Here is an 18,164-nt window from a genome sequence, read left to right as displayed (position 1 = left end):
TGGCGTCAGGCATACGCAACCCGGTCGTGCTGCACAAGGGGGCGAGTGAGCGTTTGAGTAAATACCACCATGCTGAATGGGCTCAATGGCAAGTACATGTTTTTCAACGACGATAGACCCGAGGCCAGCATGATGTCTTGAAAAATGATGTTTACAAAGTGATTCTACTTTTACTGTTTTCTTTTCTCACCCTTTTTCCCTCTCGGTCGATTGGATTTGGCTGATGGGGGTGGAGATTTGTTTTTATACACGCGCGCAAAGAGATGCGCGTCAGTTACATTAAATGTGCGTACATGTGCTGTTGTTGCTGAGAGAGTGAATTCAAAATTGGTGACGATGCTGTGATGCTGATGATGTCTCTGATGTTTCGAGATCGCCGGGTGGGTTGAAGTTCGCCGCTTACTGGGCGAAGAGGCTGCTGCGGTTGTTGTTGACGCTGCGCTCACCGGGACGGCCGTACTTGGCGTAGACCTGCTCGCGCCTGGTGTCGGTCTTGGGGGTACGAGTGCCGAGGAGTCGATCCATCTCGGCCTCTTCGGCCTTGATCTGCGACCAAGACTTCTGGTTGGAGATGATGTGCCTCAACCTTCGCTTCCTGCGGCAGTAGCAGCAGCAGCAGAAGCAGCAGAAGAGGAACAGGACGACCAAGACCGCGGCGATACACACGGCCGACCAAAAGATGGCCTTGCCGTTGGCTGCGTGGGTGGAGAGAAGGATGTCAGTCACCCGACATCTTCCCTTGAATGGAAAGCAAAAAATTTGGTAAAGCAAATCAGGTTAAAGTCATGAGGTTGTCGGCAGTGGCCGTAAGGGGATTGCTCCCCTTCGACCCTGTGTAGTCGAAATCGCTAGCATCATCTTTACGTTGAAATTGAAATTAAAACGATTGAAAGGTGACGTACCCTTGCACTGACGCCACCGCCAGTCGGGACAGCTGTTGAATGGGTTCTGGTTGGGACCCCACACGCCTCCGTCCTCGCACTTGCTGTCGCTGTCGCACCACACGCAGTTCCACTGCTCCGTGCAGTTGCCGCATCCGGTGTAGTTGCCGCACGCAAGCTTAGGCTTAGGCGAAGGCGAAGCGGTGGCGTTGGCCACCGGGGCGGAAGATGGCGACGGCGAGGCGGTGACATTGGCCACCGGGGCGGAAGATGGCGACACCGACGGCGCGACTGGGGCGGAAGAGGGCGAGGCCGTGATGTTGGCGGCGGGCGCGCTCGAAGGCGACGGCGATGGCGAAGTTTCGTTGGCCATGATTCCCGCCTCATCGTAGATCTGGTCCACGACAGACGACGCCTGCGCGACCAGGGCGAAGCACAAGATCGCCGCCAAGAAGGCAACAAAAAGCTTGCGCAGCATCCTGTGTGATGTGGTGTTTAGGTTGAGGATGAGAGAACAGAGAAAGCCAGATCTTTGAAAGAAACAAAAAGCCCCTTCCCCCAATTCTCCGCCGATCCGCGAATGGAGAGCACAAGTCCGGCGAAAGTCGCTCCCCGAAAAAAAAGTTGACAACAAACGCCACGTCGGCTAGTTCAACGGCTTGGGCGTGGAGGGAGCAGAGCCAGTCACGGTGGCGTCTCGCATCTTGGCCCAGAAGGGGTGGTCCGGGGCCTTGGTTTGCACCACGGCCTTGTTGTTGACGGGGCTTATCTTTACGACTGCGTTGGCCAATGTGCCCAGATCGAAGAACTCGCCCTGCATGCGTGGAATGTTGTTGTTAGCTCGCGCGACGCACTTGGCGTACTGGTCGTGGTCGAGGAGCACCTGGCCCAGGAGATAGTAGATCGGGGTGAGCCACCCTTTGGGCTGCTTTCTCTTCAGGCTCTTGTACTGGACGATGTTGACCTCGCGTGGCGGCAGCACGCGTCCAACTTGGAGGAACAGCTTGATGAAGATGTACTTGGGCCAAATGGTAGGTCTCTGTTGAGGTGATGTTACAGAGTGAGGTGCTCCCCCTTTCAGAGCTATGGACGAAGCTAAGACAGCAACCGTACCGCGAGCAGGCCCGATTCCACGATCCCCTTACTAGCGCCAAAGGTTGGCAATGAGGCGGGAAGGCCAGTTCTAGGGTGGTGATTGAGGGGCGTACCTCGTCCAGTAGGCGCAGTTGCCCTTCTCCCCGAACAGCCGCAAGAAGTTGAGGAACGGGAAGCGAAGCAATGAAAATGCCGCCTGGACAAGCAAACGTTAGCCTGGCGCGTCGCCCATTCTCGCAGGAAAGAGCCGGGCGTACAGTTTTCTCGTGCTCGTTACGCCTTTTGATCTGGCGGTGACGTGCAGCAACAACGTACGTTGTCGCGTGCATGTAACATCAGCTATGCAGCAAGGCACCCAACAGAGAGGTTGGTGGTGACGGCTACCTCAAGGAAGAGCTTGTGCATGGCCTTGATCTTGTCGTCCGGCCACTCCTCGATCCTGATTCCCATGATGGCTCTATTGTACGCCCCGCCCTGGGAGTGGTGGTGTGAGCCGATTATTTAAAGAAGAAGCGGGGCACAAGTGGGAGACCTGCCTGCTCAGAACCGGGCGTCGCGGGGTCGCCTACATTCACACAGCCATGGTAGTGGATCGATCAGCTTGACGGCCACATCGCTTGGAAGGAGCTGGAGTGACGCTACCGTAGAGATAGTCCTCCGGCGACAGGAAGTTGATGAGCGGGTGCGTGGCCAGGCCGACCACGTTCATCACGTACTGCTCGTAGCCTTTGCCGTCCTCCGACCGGAAGGAGTACCTGATGGCCGCGTGCCCGTACGGGTTCTGTGCCACCCCGCGAGCAACATGGCGAGAGACAGTCAGCAGCTCAAGCACGTCTTTCGTAGGCAGCACTCCCTACCTGAGAGGAGGCAGAGTTGCGCGAGAAGCGGAACGCGACGGCGGGCTGGACGTAGATGTATTCCAGCGCTGGCGGCTTGGACACTCCTGCGGCGCACCAAATAGCAAAATAAATGAATAAATACCTTAAGCTTTGAAATAAATAATAAATGTCAAAAAAGTGAAGATTAAGCACCAAGAGCGTGGTCGATCTCGCTGAGTATGGTGGCCTTGTTCGCAATCTCCTCGAAGTAGGGCCGCTCTTCCTCCTCTTCGTTGCTGGCGCCAGCTTTGGCTTCGTCCTCGCCCCCAGCACTACTCGACGACGAGTACCAACGCCGCCTCGCGCCGGCACAACCGCCACAACGAACACCGCGGAGAGCCAGCGACAAGGCGCCGCTGCTCTGGTGGTGGCGAGACGTCGAGGCCAGAAGCGCACCGGGGCGAGCGACAAGCGTGGCAGACGAGGCGCGCGGCAGACGGCAAGACGGCAAACGCCGCAATGCCGAGAGCGAAGGAGGCGGGTGAGGGTGCAGCCTCCCCAACGAGGAGCCGCGAGCGTGCATGTGTCGTCCAGTGAGTACCTTGGCAGTAATGAAGAGAGCTTTTCCCTTTCTTCCCTCCATTTTCTTTGAAGTTGGCCGAACGCGGTGGTGGCTTGCGTGTGTACACAGAAGAAGAGTGAGGAGTGTGGTGGCATCAGGGGAGTTGATCGAGCTCGTCGACTCTCTGCAGGATGCGAGCCTTGCTGGTCTCGATGAGCTCACCACCCACCACGATCTCGTCGAGCATCTGATAGACCTTGGCAAAATTGAACACCAGGTCCAACTCGCACACGTTGCCAAAGTAGGCGTCCAGCGCCTCCACGAACAGGTGAATCAGCTCCAGCGCCGCCAGCTCATTGTCGCTCACATCCACGCACAGGTAGAAATACAGACCGGCGTATCGCCTGTACACGAGCTACACGTTTGGGTTGGCAAATAAATAGAAATAGAAAAAGAACGAAAGCGATGGCTCGAGTGTGTTGCTGGGGTGGATGTGGGGGGGGGGCACCTTGTGGTCGCGGAACTCGACAAAGTTGGTGAACTTGGAGTGGCGCGCGTTGACGACGCGGTGGGCTTCCAGGGCAAGCTTGGCCCGCTCGGCGTCATCGTAGGGCACCCACCATTTAGCCGCCCGCACTTTCCCCTGTCTGTTTTGCACCAAGAAGAAATTGATCATCCTCAGATCGGGATCTTTGTTGGCTCTTTTTTATTTTTACAATTGTAGTCGAAATAAATATATCAGTCATTTATTTGAGCGTCGACTGCGGACATGGCGACACTCACGAGACCAGTACTGGTCGTTGCACAGCACGACCAACGGACAAAAGATACGAACGCACACCAACGGTTTAGTGGTGTGTTACCTGCACTTATTACTAGTTATATTTATTGTAAGTTGTTTTTGGCGCCCTAGAACCTCGAACTGCTGCGAGAAAGTCAATCGATTCAATTTGAAAAAAGAAGAAGAGAGAAGGAGATGGAGATGGACGAGTACTTTCCCTTGGGCCAAGATGAGGCCGTCACAGACGAGGACGAGTTCGATGATACGGACGAGGACGAAGAAGATGATGAAGATGACTATGCCGTGGAGAGTGTGAGACGAGCCTATTTTGGAGGACGCACAGTGGACTTCCCCGCCCCCTCTGCCAACGGAACAAATCACCAACCTCATCACGAAATTTCGCTCGCTGCATCTTCCTCCTCTGCATCCAACTCCCCCTCTCTCAAGCACAAGGTGGTGCCAGCAGCATTCCCCATCAAGAAGAGGAAGAGACGATCAGCGTGTCACTCGTGGACCAACGAATCGCGGGCAGCCGAAATCGTGCGCCAATTCGCGCCCGATCGAACATCTGCGATTTTCTACTTGTTCCGTCGCATCGCCGGCGGCGGGATGAACAAGAACCTCAGGATCGTGCCAGCCAAGCGCAACCCGCCCAAGTACTCGTGCTTCTTCGAGGAGCTCGGCATGGTGTCCGACCCGGACAACGACTCGCACTACCACGTGTGGGCGTTCCCACCGATCAACTCGGCCGCCAGCCGGTTCATGGCCACCTACGTGGGCGCTACCGAGCTCGAGGGCGTCGAACTGGGCGGCGCCACAAGCGACGAAGAAGACGCCAACAGCGGCGCCGGGACCATCGCCAAGGTACTTGTTTTGTGCTTCCCTGATGTAATTTTTATTTTTATTTTTATTTTTGCAACTTTCACACTTGTTTGTTGACCAGCCGCCTTACCTTTCTGTCGCGCTTCTGTTCTGTTGCGCTCCGGAGATAACTATTCGTTAATTTAATTATTTATTATCACCGCTTCTCGTTTACTCGCCGGATTTATTTATTATTACTATTATTTTATTCTTTAATTTGCTTTTACCCATTTCCGTGCACCGCAGCCCTAGCAAAAGCGAGGAGACGAGCGTCGCCTCTGGCCGTTGTCACTGCGTTGCGCGCTTCTCTCCAAAACCAACTCTTCCGGAGATGTTGTCCGCCGCCTCACTGTTCCCTCTTCCCCTCGCGCAGGAAAAACCAAAGCGCGGCCGGAAGCGAAGCAAAGAGAACAACGGCGAACAGGTACCATTCGTTCCCTCTTCCCTCCCCATGCCCAGTAGCTCGCGTCACCCTTCTTTTCTTTTGCCGTTCGCGTCGGTGGCTTGCCCGTCGCGGAGTTCGGGGTGGCCTCGTTGCCTTTTCTTTTTTTTTGGTTATATTTATATTTATATTGATTTTTTGACACGGTTGTGTTGCTGTGTTTGTGTGCACAGCAGGGACTGAGCGGCAAAGCGAAGAAGGAAGCGAAGGTCGGGGACGAAGAAGGCCAGCGGAGGCGACAGGGCGACACGACGTCGACGGACGACACCTCGGAGATTGAACTGGAGATGGAATACGACGAAGCAGCGTACGGGTACCACCGCGTGGGCCAGACCGTGGCGGACCGAGCGAGGCCGGCGCAGCGCCCAGGGGATTCGACGCGAGCCAAAGGTGGCACAACCGGCAACACCATGACACCGCCGATCCTCCTGGTGAGCGAAGCGCAGCAGAACGGCCGTGCGTACCACGAGCAGCAGCCGCAGCAGCTGCCCGCCATTCACGACGACCACCTGGCCCACCTCTACTCCGACCTGGCCGCCGCCGAGCACCTGTCTCTCGTACGCAGCCCCCCGTCGGGGCGAAGGACCGGGAGTGGGCACTGTGGGGCTGACCTCGCGTGGTACTACTCTCGCAGGACGAGGTGCTCGAGCATCCTGCCCTCTTTGGCCCCGATGGGGTGGGCGCGAGCGGCACGCTCTCAAGTCCGAGCTTCGGCAACCCCAGTGAACTTATGCACACGTTTCTCCTCCAAGAGCTGGATCTTGACTCGATCAACGTTGACTTTCGCAAGCGGCTAACGGGACGCTCCGGTAGTGCGTTCTTCCTTCTTCTGCTACATTGCACCGCTCCCACTCCTTGCGTGCCGATTGTTTCATGTGTTGAAGGCTAACCCGCTGGTCATCTTCTTTCACAGAAGATTCAACGGACAATCGGGCGTGGTCCGTCTATGAAGGCGTGTGGCAGGGACTCAACGACGTGGCGGTCAAGATCTACCACGAGGAGCGAGCCTACCAGACCGAGTGCCACAACCTATGGTACTGCTCACACGGGACTGTGCTGCGCGGGAGTTGGTGAGCTGATGCGCCGATGTTGATCCCAACAGGAAGTTCAACCACCCCAACGTGCTCCGCGCATACGGGCGGCTCTACGCCATCCCGGGCCGCGACATTCAGGTACCTTGGCGGTCACCGTTCTCGCGTAAGCGAGCCATCACGGTGTCACCACCACCCGCTAACTTAACAAGCACGTATTCTCTACAGGGGTGCGTCGTACTAGAGAAAGCAAACCTGGGCGATCTGCACTCGTGGATGATCGACAACCGCAGGTACCTGCACGACACACAGTTCATCTCCCACTTCCTCGATATCGTCAAGGGTACGCGACCCCGACCCCGACCTCGACCTTGTGCGTGCGGGTATATGGGATCTAATCTCCCTCGCAATATGTGGGCCTTGGGGGTAGGTGTGGCCGCTGGAATGCACTACATCCACTCCTCGTCGCCTGCGCTGATTCACGGCGAGTTGAAGCCGAGTAATATTCTTCTATTCGGACACAAGTTTGATCTTCACGGCACACCTCACTACCTCGGCCTTCGGTACGCGATCGACGCGCACTGCACATAGGGTGACAGGATCGTAGTTCTGATGGCAAGCCTTTGGAACAGAGCAAAGATCACGGACGTGGGAATAAGTCACGACTTGGCCAACGATTCGGCAGTGCGAGGGCGAGGCACGACCGAAAATGAAACAGCGCGCACGTACGCCTGAGCTAACCTCAGTTAACTGGACGACGTGGTCACATCGCCTCACCTTTTCCCATCGCCTCTACCGCATACTAAAGCAGGTTGTGGCAGCCACCAGAGCAGAGAAGCTCCCACGCCGCCGCTTACTACGCGCTGGGGACCGACGTACTTCCGTTTGGGCTCATCCTCTGGTCCTTCTGGTAAGCCCACCTGGTCGCGGTGCAGTGCCTAATCGCCGGGCTGTTGGTTCACACGTCCCTTCTGCCTGTGCTCAGGAGCAAAGCGGTGTCCGTGGAGCAGCTTCGTCGCGTTTTGCCTCTCTCGGGAGCGGAACGGCCGCCCATCCCCAAGGTAGGGCTACATCACTGTGACCACGAGCGCTGGGTTTGGCTTGGCTGACGGCAGGTCGTCATTGATGGGTGGTGGCGCCTCACGTGCAGGAGTGTCCAACGCAGTGGGCCTCGCTGATCGAGCGCTGCTGGGCTCATGACACACGAGAGCGAATCAGTTTCAAGGCATTGCTGGAAGAACTGGGCAAGATCCAACCATGACATCGCCAGTGCTGTGTCCAGAAATAAACGAACCACCTGGGAGAAACCTCCCCTCGGCGTTTTCTTCAAGAAGAAATGAAAAAGAAAAGGAAGAAAAGAGATAAATAATTTTGCGACTGCGCGTGGATGCAGATGGAGCCAACGGCCGACATAGACCCCTCTGCCCTGCTTGCATCCCTTAGCTTCAGCGCCGACCCTTCGCAATCGCGCTTGACAGCGTCCGAAAAGCGGCAGGACCAATTCAAGCGCACGGCAGGAGATGGAGATCAGACCAAGCGCAGGGAGAGATTACTTTCAAGGCAGCGCGAATCGCGAAGGGACCTTACTTCCCTCGCTCGCAGCCTTGCTCTAGAGACTGCCATCGAAGAGGAAAGAGGAGGAGAAGAAGCTGCCGAGGAGGCTGAAGCGAGCAGCGGCAAGGAGAAGAGGAAGCGAGAAGATGTCGAACCGAAGGACCGGTCCTACGCGCAAGACGGCCAATCTATTCGAAAGGCGCACCGTGTGGATGAAGAGTTCGTGCAGGAGCTCAAGGCCGAGAAGAAGGCCTTCAAGAAGGAGCGGACAGAGGAGAAGATAAGGGCTCGATATCGAGACACCTTCATGCTGCCGGAGGAGATGGCCCGCGACGAGTTACCTCTCGACCTCGCGGAGAGCTGGGTGTGCGTACCGGTGCCGTTGGGCGGCAAGCGATGCCTCGTCATCTCTGCCAAAGGCCAGACAACGTCGCGGATGCGGAACGGCGCGGTGCTGCATCGCTTCTCGAGCGGGTTGCCATCGGGCAACACGGCCAAGTTCTCGATCAACAACCCCAACCACTACTGCATTCTCGACTGCGTCTTTCACGAATCCTCGCTCACCTACTACGTGCTCGACATCCAATGCTGGCGCGGCAACCTCTACTACGACTGCGACACCTCTTTCAGGTCGGCTCTCACGAGCTGACACGTGTCTTTGGATCATTACTGGCAGCTACACTGACCTCTCATGCTCTTGTACTCGTTCGCCACTGCAGGAACTACTGGGTGCATACGAAGCTGGGCGAGCAGGACGGCCTGGGCACCATCTCCCGACACAACGAGTTCCGTTTCGCACCCCTCTCGCAGTTCGACCCTTCGGTGAGCGGAGTGCAGGCCGCGATGGGCAACGACGTACTACCTCCTCGCTCTCCACCCCCTTTCCAACTGGCGTGTGCTCACCTCGCTCTGTCCTTTTGCTTCAGGTGCCGTTCGATAAGGAGGGTCTTCTGTTCTACCACAAGGAAGCCGTGTACACCTTCGGCGCGACCCCGCTGGTGCTTTACCTTGCGCGTGATCGCGTGGCCGCGCTTCTCGCCGCCCTCAACGCCGACGAGGCCAAGATGACCCTCGCTCCCGAAGAAGAGGCCGCCTGACACCAAGCAGCCGCCACTACAGCCCCGAGCAATCGACAGTACCAACACCACGCCTCTTAGAGTGAGCGACCGGCCTTCGTCGTTGTCTTTCCTCGCTGGGTATGTACCGAGAGTTACAGCTTTCCACCAGCGTACAAACAAGGCCACCATTTTAAGAGAAATTTCGCGATCATCGCTCGGCAAAAATCCCTGCGCTGCCAGCTGCACCGGGCGAACATGGCCTAACGTGCGCACAGGGTTGGGACATAGTGGGCCTGGGAGAGCTTCGTGCGTGGGCACCACATCAACTTTCAGGTCCGAGTCCCCTCGCCGCGCACCTGCCGTGGCGCCTCCCTCAGTTTTCCCGGCGCACCACTGGCCCTGAATGATCCACCTCGGTGCTCGTCCGGTTATAAAATGGAACGGATCAAATCGCTTACCATCAACAATAACTCACTAAACCAGCTCCTCCGACCACTACAACCACCCAGCTCAACATGAAGCAATTCCTCCTCCTCGCGCTCCTCGCGGCCCTCTGCGGCCACGCCCTTGCTGGTATGCCTCCTCCGCCTCTTCCGTGTGAGCGCCTTTGCTCATGCTTTTTCTATCCTTTGCTACAGACTGTAATGTGAGCGTCAAGCAGACGCTTGGCAGCGCCTGGCAGCAGGAGGGCAAGAACCTCTCCCAGTGGAACGTGCAGCTCACCGCCGGCTCTGAGGCGGTCAAGTCGCTCGAGCTCTCCATCACCGGCGCCAAGATCATCCAGTTGTGGGAGCTCACTAACCAGTCCACCGGCCTCTTCGCCCTGCCCGAGTACCGCATCCAGAACGGCGGCATCGTCGCCGGCCAGACCCACCAGTTCGGCTACATCTGGGAGTCCTCCTCGCAGGCCACCATCGCCGTCTCCTCCATCAACTGCGGTAGCGCCACGCCGTCGGCCTCGCCGGCTGCTCCGTCGCCCTCCACCGCTCCCGCCAGCCCCAGCGCCTCCCCTGCGGCTCCCTCGGCCTCCCCCTCCGCTGCGCCCTCGATCGTGGCCACGCCCCAGCCCACCGGCTGCAGCGTGAGCGTCGCCCAGACCACTCGCTCGGCTAGCGCCGGCGGTAGCTGGATCGACGGTGCCTTCCACTTCCAGATCTTCGACTTGACCTTCCTCAACAACGGCAACCAGGCCGTCAACAACGCCCAGGTCACCATCACCCTCGCTGCCGGTCAGGAGATCACCCAGTCGTGGAACATCGAGCGCAAGAGCGGCTCCACCTTCACCACCTCCACCACCTACGGCCCTCTCCAGGTCGGCGCTACGCTCGGTGCCGGCTACGTCCTCCGTTCTGCCGCCTCCGCTGGCCAGCCCGCCGCGCCCGCCGCGCCCGCCGTCGCTATCGACTCCGTGACCTGCGCCGGTGCCCCCACCGCCAGCCCTTCGCCGGCTGCTCCTTCGCCCTCGGCCGCTCCCGCCAGCCCCAGCGCTTCGCCCTCGGCCGCGCCCACCATCGTCGCCACTCCCCAGCCTAGCCCCGCCAACGGCTGCAGCGCCAGCGTGACCGTCGTCGCCCGTTCGGCCGCTGCCGGTGGCGTGTGGGTGGATGGTGGCAACACCTTCCAGATCTTCGACGTCAGCATCGCCAACAACGGCCAGCGCCCGCTCAACGGCGGCGTGGTGACCTTCACCCTGGCCGAGGCCGGCGCGACCATCACCCAGTTCTGGGAGCTGAGCAGGCAGGGCTCCACCAACGCGTTCAACATCGCCTTCAACTACGGCGCCCTCCAGGCTGGTGCCACTCAGGGTGCTGGCGTCGTCGTGCGTCTGGCTGGCTCGTCGCCTGCCGCCAAGCCCACCGTCACCATCGGTTCCCTCGGTTGCCAGTAAGCGAGACTCACCTGCCAGCACCACCACATCACATATTGTGCATGCTCTCCTCTATCTTTCTCTTTCTCTTTCTTTCTCTTTCTCCCCATTCTCCTTGAGGAGTGACGATGATCACCCTCTCTCCGCTCGCTGATACTCTCTGCCTCTGGCAGTTCCGTCTGCTCTCCACACTTCCGTTGGAGCCTTGGCCTATGGCCATCGCTTGTGAATAAATCCATCTAAACTCCCGCCTTGCTGGCGCTACCATCAATCACGTGCCCACAAGGCAAGGACCAAAAGGGATGTGACCGACACGAGTGACACACCTGATCACTAGTGCCAGCCAGGTATCTCCCACACAACCACCCAGTACCACCGACACGAGGCCCATGGGTCCCCACCATCAAGTGTGACGGAGGCAGTATGTCGGCAATAAATGATTGGACCGAAACTTCACGTAATTCGCCACACAGAGCGGCACGCTTGAGCGTTCAGTGCCCGCACACCCAAGGGGAAACTCCTCTGCATTGCTGGTCCTCACTCGTTCATACACCGTGCCGTGTGCGAGTGAGAGTACAGGCAGGCGACGACGAACAACCTGCACCCCAAACGACCTTTCTTTCCCTGCCTTGCTCACACCACGAGAGAGCGGTATATAGAGAGAGGCAAGAAGGAAATGGCATCCTCCACAGCCACCACAGAGCCATCAGCGCCTCCACCAGCACAACAGCATCTTCTTCAGCACCACGACGTTGCCGCGGCGTGGCCGCTCTACTCGCCCTCGGCCTCACTCACTTGCAAGCGCGGCAGTGGCGAACTACAGAGCCGAAATTCGGATATCGAGCCGCCTCCTCGAGGAGACGACGTTCACCACCGCGCCGCACCCCAGAACGGCTACAACAACGACGACGACTACAGCCACAAGAAGAACGAGGACCTGGTGGAGGCGGAGGAAATCCACCAGGGCGGAGGAGGGGGAGGGAAGAGCCTGCCGCAGAGGGAGAAGGACGACGAGGAGGACCGCGGAAGGCGAGACGTAGGAGCGCAAGAAGTGGTGGTTTGTCTCCGCGAGAACAAGCTCAAGGCCGAGTCGGACCTCGAGCTTCTCCACACGTCGCGCGGCACCCCCATACCCACGCGACGCAAGAAGGCGGCTCCATCATCGTCATCTGCAGCATCTTCTTCGCCTCCCTCGAGCCTGGGAAAATACAGCAGCACCCACATCAACATCCTCAGCAGCAACAGCATCATGACGACGACGGACGGCCCGACCGACCTCAAGCAGAAGCAGTACCAGCAGTTCATGGCCATGGCGCAGGTGATGAAGGGCGACTCGTTCGACACGATGGAGGAGATCTCGCCACCGACGTCGCCTCGCTTCCTCTCCCTCTCCACCGGCAGTGGCCTGATGGGTCTCAAAAACCAGCAACAACGCTACCACAACCACATCAGCAACAGCAGAAACCTCATTGAAGGGAGCAGCGGGGTAGCATCGCCTTCATTTTCGAAATCGCAGTCGCGCCAGCCAATTCGATCTTCGCCGCCTGTGTCGACATCGGCCACATCTTCGTCCCTCTTCGGGCTGCTGCGACAGCGCCAGAACATCTTGTTCCTGGTGTTCATCGTGTGCATCACGAGCAGCATCATACTGCTGACGGCCAGCTACTCGCCCTCTTTCAATCTCTCATTTCGATCATCATCCTCGCGCCGCATACCGCGACCTGACGAGATCGATGACACCTGGTTCCTCGAACGCGATCGACTGCGGGGCCGCATAAAGGACAACTTCGAAGTCGATCCTCTCACGGAACATCGAACGCTTCTTCACGCCACCGACGACGAAGACTACCCCGACGTGCCCGTCGACGAGAGTATGCGCACCGACCCCCTCTTCCACCTCCTCCCTCTCCATCCTTCTTCGTGTCTTGCGCACTGACCAACTTGGTTTTACTTGCAGGCTACAAATACCGCGACTATCCATTCTTGCTCCACAACGCGCTCCCGCGCGTGGCCCAGAACGGGACTGTGATCATGGTCATCGCCAACTCGGGCTACCTCGAGTTCCTGCTCAACTGGAAGGTACACGACTCGCCCACCCTCTTTACCTGCGTCACCTACCTTACCGTGTCTTCGCCCTCGCTTCTGCAGTCGTACGTGGACAAGCAGGGTATTACCAACTACGTCATCATTCCCAGCGACGTCCAGATGGCGCAACAGCTCTCCTATCTTGGTTCGTTCGCGCACCAGATTCTTCCCCGGAGAGTAACCTCCCATTGCTGACTGGTCTCTCTTCTACTACTTCTTCTTTATGTCGTCAAGGCGTGGACTGGGCGTACGACCCCGAGATAGGAATGGACGCTCTCTCCCAGTCTGTCTCCTACACCATGAACAAGGGAACCCGCGCCTGGGCCAACTGGAACAAGGTCGTCCACAAGAAGTCGCACTACTTCAAGAAGATCGTGGAGATGGGCTACTCGGTCATGGTGAGCGACATTGACATGGTGTGGCTCAAGAACCCCTTCTCTCGCATGAACGACTCTGAGTACGCACACCGCACACACTTCTTGCGTCGGCTGCTGCAGGCAATCTTGTAGATCGATCTCTGATTGTTTGGTCTCACTCTCTGTTCTGTCTTCCCACTATTGCAGTGTCGACATCTTCTTCACCAACGACGGAGGCGCACACGGCCGGGATTCCAGCATCTGTGGCGGCCTGTTCTACGGAAAGAATCGCGAGAAGAGGTACGCACCTTCATCACCACCACTCCAATCTCAGTTGTGTGCCAATGTCTCACGTGTCGCTTGGTCCTGCAGCTTGGCGTTCATCAACCACGTGATCGAGTGCGAAGTCACTCAAGAGAAGAAGGAGCAGTACTGCATGAACAAGTGGCTCGGCGCAGTGTCCGGCAAGGTGAGCCTCTCGTGCCAATGATGGGCTCAGCATTCGAGTGTGCGCTCACTCTCTCTTTGGTCACAACAGAACAACGCCAACGTCCCCGTTCCCGAAACGCCCAACTACAAGATCATGAGCATCGATGACTTCCCCAGGTATCTTCGTTTTCCCCCATCGTGCGTGTACCAATGTCAATGCACGTTCTTATTCTCTCCGGCGTCCTTCCTTTGCAGCGGCGGTTACTTCTTTGGCGACAAGTGGGCCGGGAAGGAGTTGCCCTACGTCGTGCACAACAACTGGATCGTCGGCAAGGCCAACAAGCTCAAGCGCTTCAAGGTTTTCGGGGTACCGTACCCTTCCCCCCCCCTCGATCTCCCATTCTCCTGCCGCGAATACAGGCTCTCCCCCTGCCGCGGGCTAACGTTCTTCTTGTGCAATGCAGTACTGGCGAGTGGACGATTCGAGCCTGAGCAACCTGATGATCAATTTCCGTTTCGACGAGCATCGCGGCAAGCCCGGCCGCGGCCGTGAGGGCGAGATCGCGGACGAGCTGATGGTGTACCACACCGAGATGCGCAAGAAGTTCGGCAAGTTCGATGACGGCGTGTGGCTCCTCGAGAAGCCTCCCGTCCCCAAGATGAGGGCACCGGCGGAGCTCCAGCGGGCAAAGAAGACCACCACGAGCACCACCACCGCCGCCGCGACCGTCACCTCGACCGTGAAGAAGCCGATGACGAAGACGGACACCAGCGGTCCTGTCAAGGCGGGTCCGCCGAGGAAGGTGCTTCCGCCCAAGAGAGCCGCCGCGCGCAACCCCAACTACAAGTTCATCGACGGCAACCGCAATCCGCACTTCTCCAGCCAACGGTGAGACTCTACCCCGACACGCTTCCTTATTTATTTATTCTCTTCAAGCTCGCAACACCACGAAGGAGATACGGCTATGCCTTCTCTCTCACGCAGGTATATTCTGATTACAACAACATGTAAAAAACAAACATCACCACCGCTGCCGGCCGGCACAATAAACACAAAATAATCCATAATTGTTATTTTCCATTAGCATTTCTTTCCAACCGGAAAGATCAGGAATTTGGAGGCAAGCGAAAAAGCGCAACAAAAAAAAAAAAAACAGAGCAACCCAGAATCAACGCAAGATGGGGCGCAGACAAGGAGAGAAAATGTATGTGCTTCTACTTTTCTCTTTGCACTCGATCTGCCTTATTTTGACCGTCCGTCATCGTGGAAAATTACATCTGATTTGTTGCATCAATCGCTCTTCATTTTCGATTCCTAATATCCACGGCGGCACAGTTACGTGACGGCGAAGGAGTGGGCGACAGAGGGTGGCGGCAGGGCCGCGAATACGCCACAGAGAAAGGGTCTGTTCAAGCCGCTGCCCTATTACTGTTGTGGTATCTCCCTCCAGCCCTTCGAAACCCCCGTGACCACCGCGCCCGAGGGCACCGTCTTCGACATCCTGTACGCCTTCGCCCACTCCCCTTTTGGTTTTGTTGGCGCTTTGCTGTGCTAACGACGGTGGGTTGCTACAGCAACATCATGCCCTACATCAAGAAGTTCGGGAAGCACCCCATCACAGGCCGCCCGATCACGGCCAAGGACCTCATCCGGCTCACCTTCCACAAGAATCCCCAGGGCGAATACATGTGCCCCATCACCTACAAGGCCTTCACCGGTACGGCACCGGTCACTAAGCACCTTTTGGTTGAGATCGCCATGGCGAATGGAGGCTGAATGGAGTGCTTGTGGGTGTGTACAGATCACTCGCACATCGTGTTCATCCGCACGTCGGGCCAGGTCTACTCGATGGAAGCCGTGGAGCAGATGAACATCAAGATCAAGTCCTGGAACGTACGCGGCACCTCGGCCTGGCTTGCGCTTGTTTCATCTCACTGTCTTGTCGTCTCTGCTCCCTCCGCAGGATCTTATCACGGGCGACCCGTTCACCCGCAAAGACATCATCAGGTTTGTTACACGTCCACACCACCCAAACCCTCTCACCGGCGTCTGACTGTGTCGTCGGTTGGTGCTCGTGGACTCGTCTCGTGCAGCATTCAGGACCCGAACGACATGCAGAAGCGTAACATCTCCGAATTCCACTACGTGAAGGAGGGGCTCTCCCTCAAGGAGGAAGAGGAGGAAGACGCCTCTAAGAACATCAACGCCGTCGGCACCACCCAGAAGGTCCTCGCCGAGCTGGCCAGCGTACGATCAACACCCCCACCCACTTAGCTGTGGCTGCCGCGCATTCTCACGGCTCGCTGTTGATGTGCGCAGAAGAGCGGTAAGAAGGCACAAGAGACACCTGCGCCCAAGAAACGAAAGGTGGAGCCCACGACCACATCCACGACCACGGCGGCCACTGCGACCCCGAAGCCGGCCGCTACGGCAGCGCCCGAAGCGAAGAAGTCGGGCGCGTCCTCGGCCTCCTTCACCTGCGCTGGCTTTGTCCAGAAGGCCACCGAAGACGACATCCCCATCAAGAAGACCAAGAAGAAGGTAGCACGCCCACGCGAGCGCGCACGTAGCGCGCGTTGGGCACTGACAGGGTTGCGCTGGTGCGCGTGCAGGGCTACGTGCGGTTACACACGAATCTCGGCGACCTCAACATCGAACTCCACTGCGACCAGGTGCCTCTCATGTGCGAAAACTTCCTTCTCTTGGCCGAGAGGGGGTTCTTCGACAATACCACCTTCCACCGGCTCATCCCCGGCTTCATGGTTCGCTTCCCCTTCCTCCCCTGCTTGTTGTGGGTTCATGGCCGATCCGCTGTCGGCTCACCTGCTTTCTTTGGCTCTTGTCGGTGTGCAGATCCAAGGCGGTGACCCTACGGCCTCCGGAACTGGCGGCAAGTCGGCGTGGGGGAAGCCGCTCAAGGACGAAATCGCACACACGCTCCGGCACAGCGGGCGCGGCATTCTCAGTATGGCCAACGCCGGACCCGGAACCAACACCTCGCAATTGTACGGCGCCCAGACGCCAGCCTCCTCGACTGCCGCCCGTTGCTCACCAACCAGTGTGCAAACGCTTTGTCGTGTATGTGCAGCTTCATCTTGTTCAAGCCGGCCCATCATCTGGACAACAAGCACAGCGTGTTCGGACGGGTCGTGGGCGGCATGGAGGTCCTCGACCTCATGGAGACAGTGCAGACCGACCCCAAGGACAAGCCTAGGGTACCCACCCCCCTCTCCCACAATTTTTCAATGGCGGGTGCGTGCGAATTGATTCTGACGGATGCTTGTTAGAGTGACATCGTGATCAAGAAGGTGAGCATCTTCGTGAACCCGTTCGACGCCGAACTCCTCGAGGAAGAAGTCAAGCAGGAGGCCGAAAAGGAAGCCAAGGACGCCAAGGAGAAGGCCGATATGGTGTGTACATCCCTCCACCTCCCAATGGTGTGCGAGATCCGCCCAGGCCTAACATTCGCGCCCGATTCTCAGGAGGAGTTTGGGCACTGGTACAGCAACCCCACGGGCGAATCGAAGCAGGCCGTGTTCAGGCAGGGTGTGGGCAAGTACATCCATACCGCGACGCTGGCGCCGTATTCGGCCAAGCCCAGCCGGGGGCTCGGTCTGCCGGCCCCTGGCGCGGCCTCTGGCGCGCCTTCAACCGGTGGAGCCGCTGCCCTTGGCCTGAGCCTCCCGCAAGTGGGCAGTAAGCGAAAGTCTGCCGAGGGAAGCGGACGGTTTGACTTCAGCAAGTGGTGACCCTGAGATCCCTCACGCCAGGGATGGCCAGCACTCGTGCCATAACGTGGGAAGACCAGTGGTTTTTTGGCGACGGAGCCATTCCATGAATTTTGATGAAGCTTGCCGGGTTCGGGCGCCACACTTCACCTGATTGGTCATGACATCGGAATGTGCCACACATTCATGTGGTTTTGCCCCCTTATTGTCTGGTTTAGTAGGCGTTTTACAAAGGGGGGCAGCCAAGGTCTCGGACGGGAAGAATGATCGGAATGTGCCACCGTTTCGCTCTTTTTCTCCGAAGTCGCCCACAAAGTACAGAGGTGCTTTATCAGCTGTCTTTTTGTTTTCATCCATGAGCGCCCAACACACCTACATGACTTTCCCCTGTCGACACCAGTGCTGCACACACCTGGTGAACGGCCAGCGCCACAGGTACAAGACAGCACCAGCACGGGATGAGCACGAGCGCACCACCTACCACCACGCCTGCAAGGAAAGTGAGTGTGTGGTGTGCTTGTTGTGGGCAGATCAGCTCATCACACCAAGGAGGAAAGGAATGGGGAATATACCATGTCGCCACTCCAACTGCCACGACAGTTCGCAAGCAAACGG

The 18,164-nt window shown here is 57.9% G+C and overlaps 10 protein-coding genes across 10 annotated transcripts; 6 read left to right on the top strand and 4 right to left on the bottom strand.

The window, feature by feature from the left end:
* Window positions 1-399: 399 nt before the first annotated feature.
* ACA1_287580 (plexin repeat domain containing protein) lies at window positions 400-1,359 on the bottom strand (the record flags this gene model as incomplete). Its single annotated transcript, XM_004367757.1, has 2 exons — window positions 400-695; window positions 903-1,359. The coding sequence occupies 2 exons, from the start codon at window positions 1,357-1,359 to the stop codon at window positions 400-402; spliced, it is 753 nt and encodes a 250-aa protein (XP_004367814.1).
* A 168-nt stretch (window positions 1,360-1,527) lies between these two features.
* ACA1_287570 (uncharacterized protein) lies at window positions 1,528-3,377 on the bottom strand (the record flags this gene model as incomplete). The annotated part of the gene is made up of 9 exons (XM_004357394.1): window positions 1,528-1,920; window positions 1,995-2,064; window positions 2,090-2,172; window positions 2,234-2,263; window positions 2,361-2,450; window positions 2,513-2,541; window positions 2,619-2,757; window positions 2,834-2,919; window positions 3,008-3,377. 9 exons carry the CDS (start codon window positions 3,375-3,377, stop codon window positions 1,528-1,530), a joined length of 1,290 nt encoding a protein of 429 aa, XP_004357449.1.
* Window positions 3,378-3,510: 133 nt separating this feature from the next.
* Window positions 3,511-4,032, bottom strand: ACA1_287560 (AP2 complex subunit sigma, putative; the record flags this gene model as incomplete). Its single annotated transcript, XM_004357391.1, has 2 exons — window positions 3,511-3,771; window positions 3,865-4,032. The coding sequence occupies 2 exons, from the start codon at window positions 4,030-4,032 to the stop codon at window positions 3,511-3,513; spliced, it is 429 nt and encodes a 142-aa protein (XP_004357447.1).
* A 300-nt stretch (window positions 4,033-4,332) lies between these two features.
* Window positions 4,333-7,732, top strand: ACA1_287550 (protein kinase family protein, putative; the record flags this gene model as incomplete). Its single annotated transcript, XM_004357389.1, has 12 exons — window positions 4,333-5,001; window positions 5,372-5,422; window positions 5,617-5,997; window positions 6,075-6,252; window positions 6,354-6,474; window positions 6,543-6,612; window positions 6,700-6,814; window positions 6,902-7,034; window positions 7,104-7,196; window positions 7,283-7,381; window positions 7,457-7,532; window positions 7,622-7,732. 12 exons carry the CDS (start codon window positions 4,333-4,335, stop codon window positions 7,730-7,732), a joined length of 2,097 nt encoding a protein of 698 aa, XP_004357445.1.
* Window positions 7,733-7,864: 132 nt separating this feature from the next.
* On the top strand, window positions 7,865-9,122 carry ACA1_287540 (uncharacterized protein; the record flags this gene model as incomplete). Its single annotated transcript, XM_004357388.1, has 3 exons — window positions 7,865-8,655; window positions 8,745-8,880; window positions 8,952-9,122. The coding sequence occupies 3 exons, from the start codon at window positions 7,865-7,867 to the stop codon at window positions 9,120-9,122; spliced, it is 1,098 nt and encodes a 365-aa protein (XP_004357444.1).
* Window positions 9,123-9,598: 476 nt separating this feature from the next.
* Window positions 9,599-10,971, top strand: ACA1_287530 (cellulose binding domain containing protein; the record flags this gene model as incomplete). Its single annotated transcript, XM_004357387.1, has 2 exons — window positions 9,599-9,656; window positions 9,722-10,971. 2 exons carry the CDS (start codon window positions 9,599-9,601, stop codon window positions 10,969-10,971), a joined length of 1,308 nt encoding a protein of 435 aa, XP_004357443.1.
* Window positions 10,972-11,626: 655 nt separating this feature from the next.
* ACA1_287520 (fucosylgalactoside 3-alpha-galactosyltransferase) lies at window positions 11,627-14,713 on the top strand (the record flags this gene model as incomplete). Its single annotated transcript, XM_004357386.1, has 9 exons — window positions 11,627-12,821; window positions 12,908-13,029; window positions 13,099-13,180; window positions 13,270-13,492; window positions 13,599-13,691; window positions 13,764-13,860; window positions 13,930-13,997; window positions 14,076-14,187; window positions 14,285-14,713. 9 exons carry the CDS (start codon window positions 11,627-11,629, stop codon window positions 14,711-14,713), a joined length of 2,421 nt encoding a protein of 806 aa, XP_004357442.1.
* Window positions 14,714-14,999: 286 nt separating this feature from the next.
* Window positions 15,000-17,570, top strand: ACA1_287510 (peptidylprolyl isomeraselike 2, putative; the record flags this gene model as incomplete). The annotated part of the gene is made up of 12 exons (XM_004357385.1): window positions 15,000-15,025; window positions 15,157-15,324; window positions 15,396-15,538; window positions 15,623-15,714; window positions 15,785-15,828; window positions 15,915-16,068; window positions 16,141-16,362; window positions 16,434-16,583; window positions 16,675-16,826; window positions 16,910-17,036; window positions 17,109-17,231; window positions 17,304-17,570. 12 exons carry the CDS (start codon window positions 15,000-15,002, stop codon window positions 17,568-17,570), a joined length of 1,668 nt encoding a protein of 555 aa, XP_004357441.1.
* Window positions 17,571-17,898: 328 nt separating this feature from the next.
* Window positions 17,899-18,087, bottom strand: ACA1_287500 (uncharacterized protein; the record flags this gene model as incomplete). Its single annotated transcript, XM_004357383.1, has 1 exon — window positions 17,899-18,087. A coding segment is annotated over one exon (189 nt), but the record flags the coding sequence as incomplete, so codon positions are not given.
* Window positions 17,926-18,162, top strand: ACA1_287490 (uncharacterized protein; the record flags this gene model as incomplete). Its single annotated transcript, XM_004357384.1, has 1 exon — window positions 17,926-18,162. A coding segment is annotated over one exon (237 nt), but the record flags the coding sequence as incomplete, so codon positions are not given.
* Between the last annotated feature and the right edge of the window lie 2 nt (window positions 18,163-18,164).

This window comes from Acanthamoeba castellanii (assembly GCF_000313135.1).
Source record: "Acanthamoeba castellanii str. Neff unplaced genomic scaffold scf7180000084777, whole genome shotgun sequence".
NCBI lineage: Eukaryota > Discosea > Longamoebia > Acanthamoebidae > Acanthamoeba > Acanthamoeba castellanii.
This window is presented reverse-complemented; position numbering and strand designations above follow the sequence as displayed.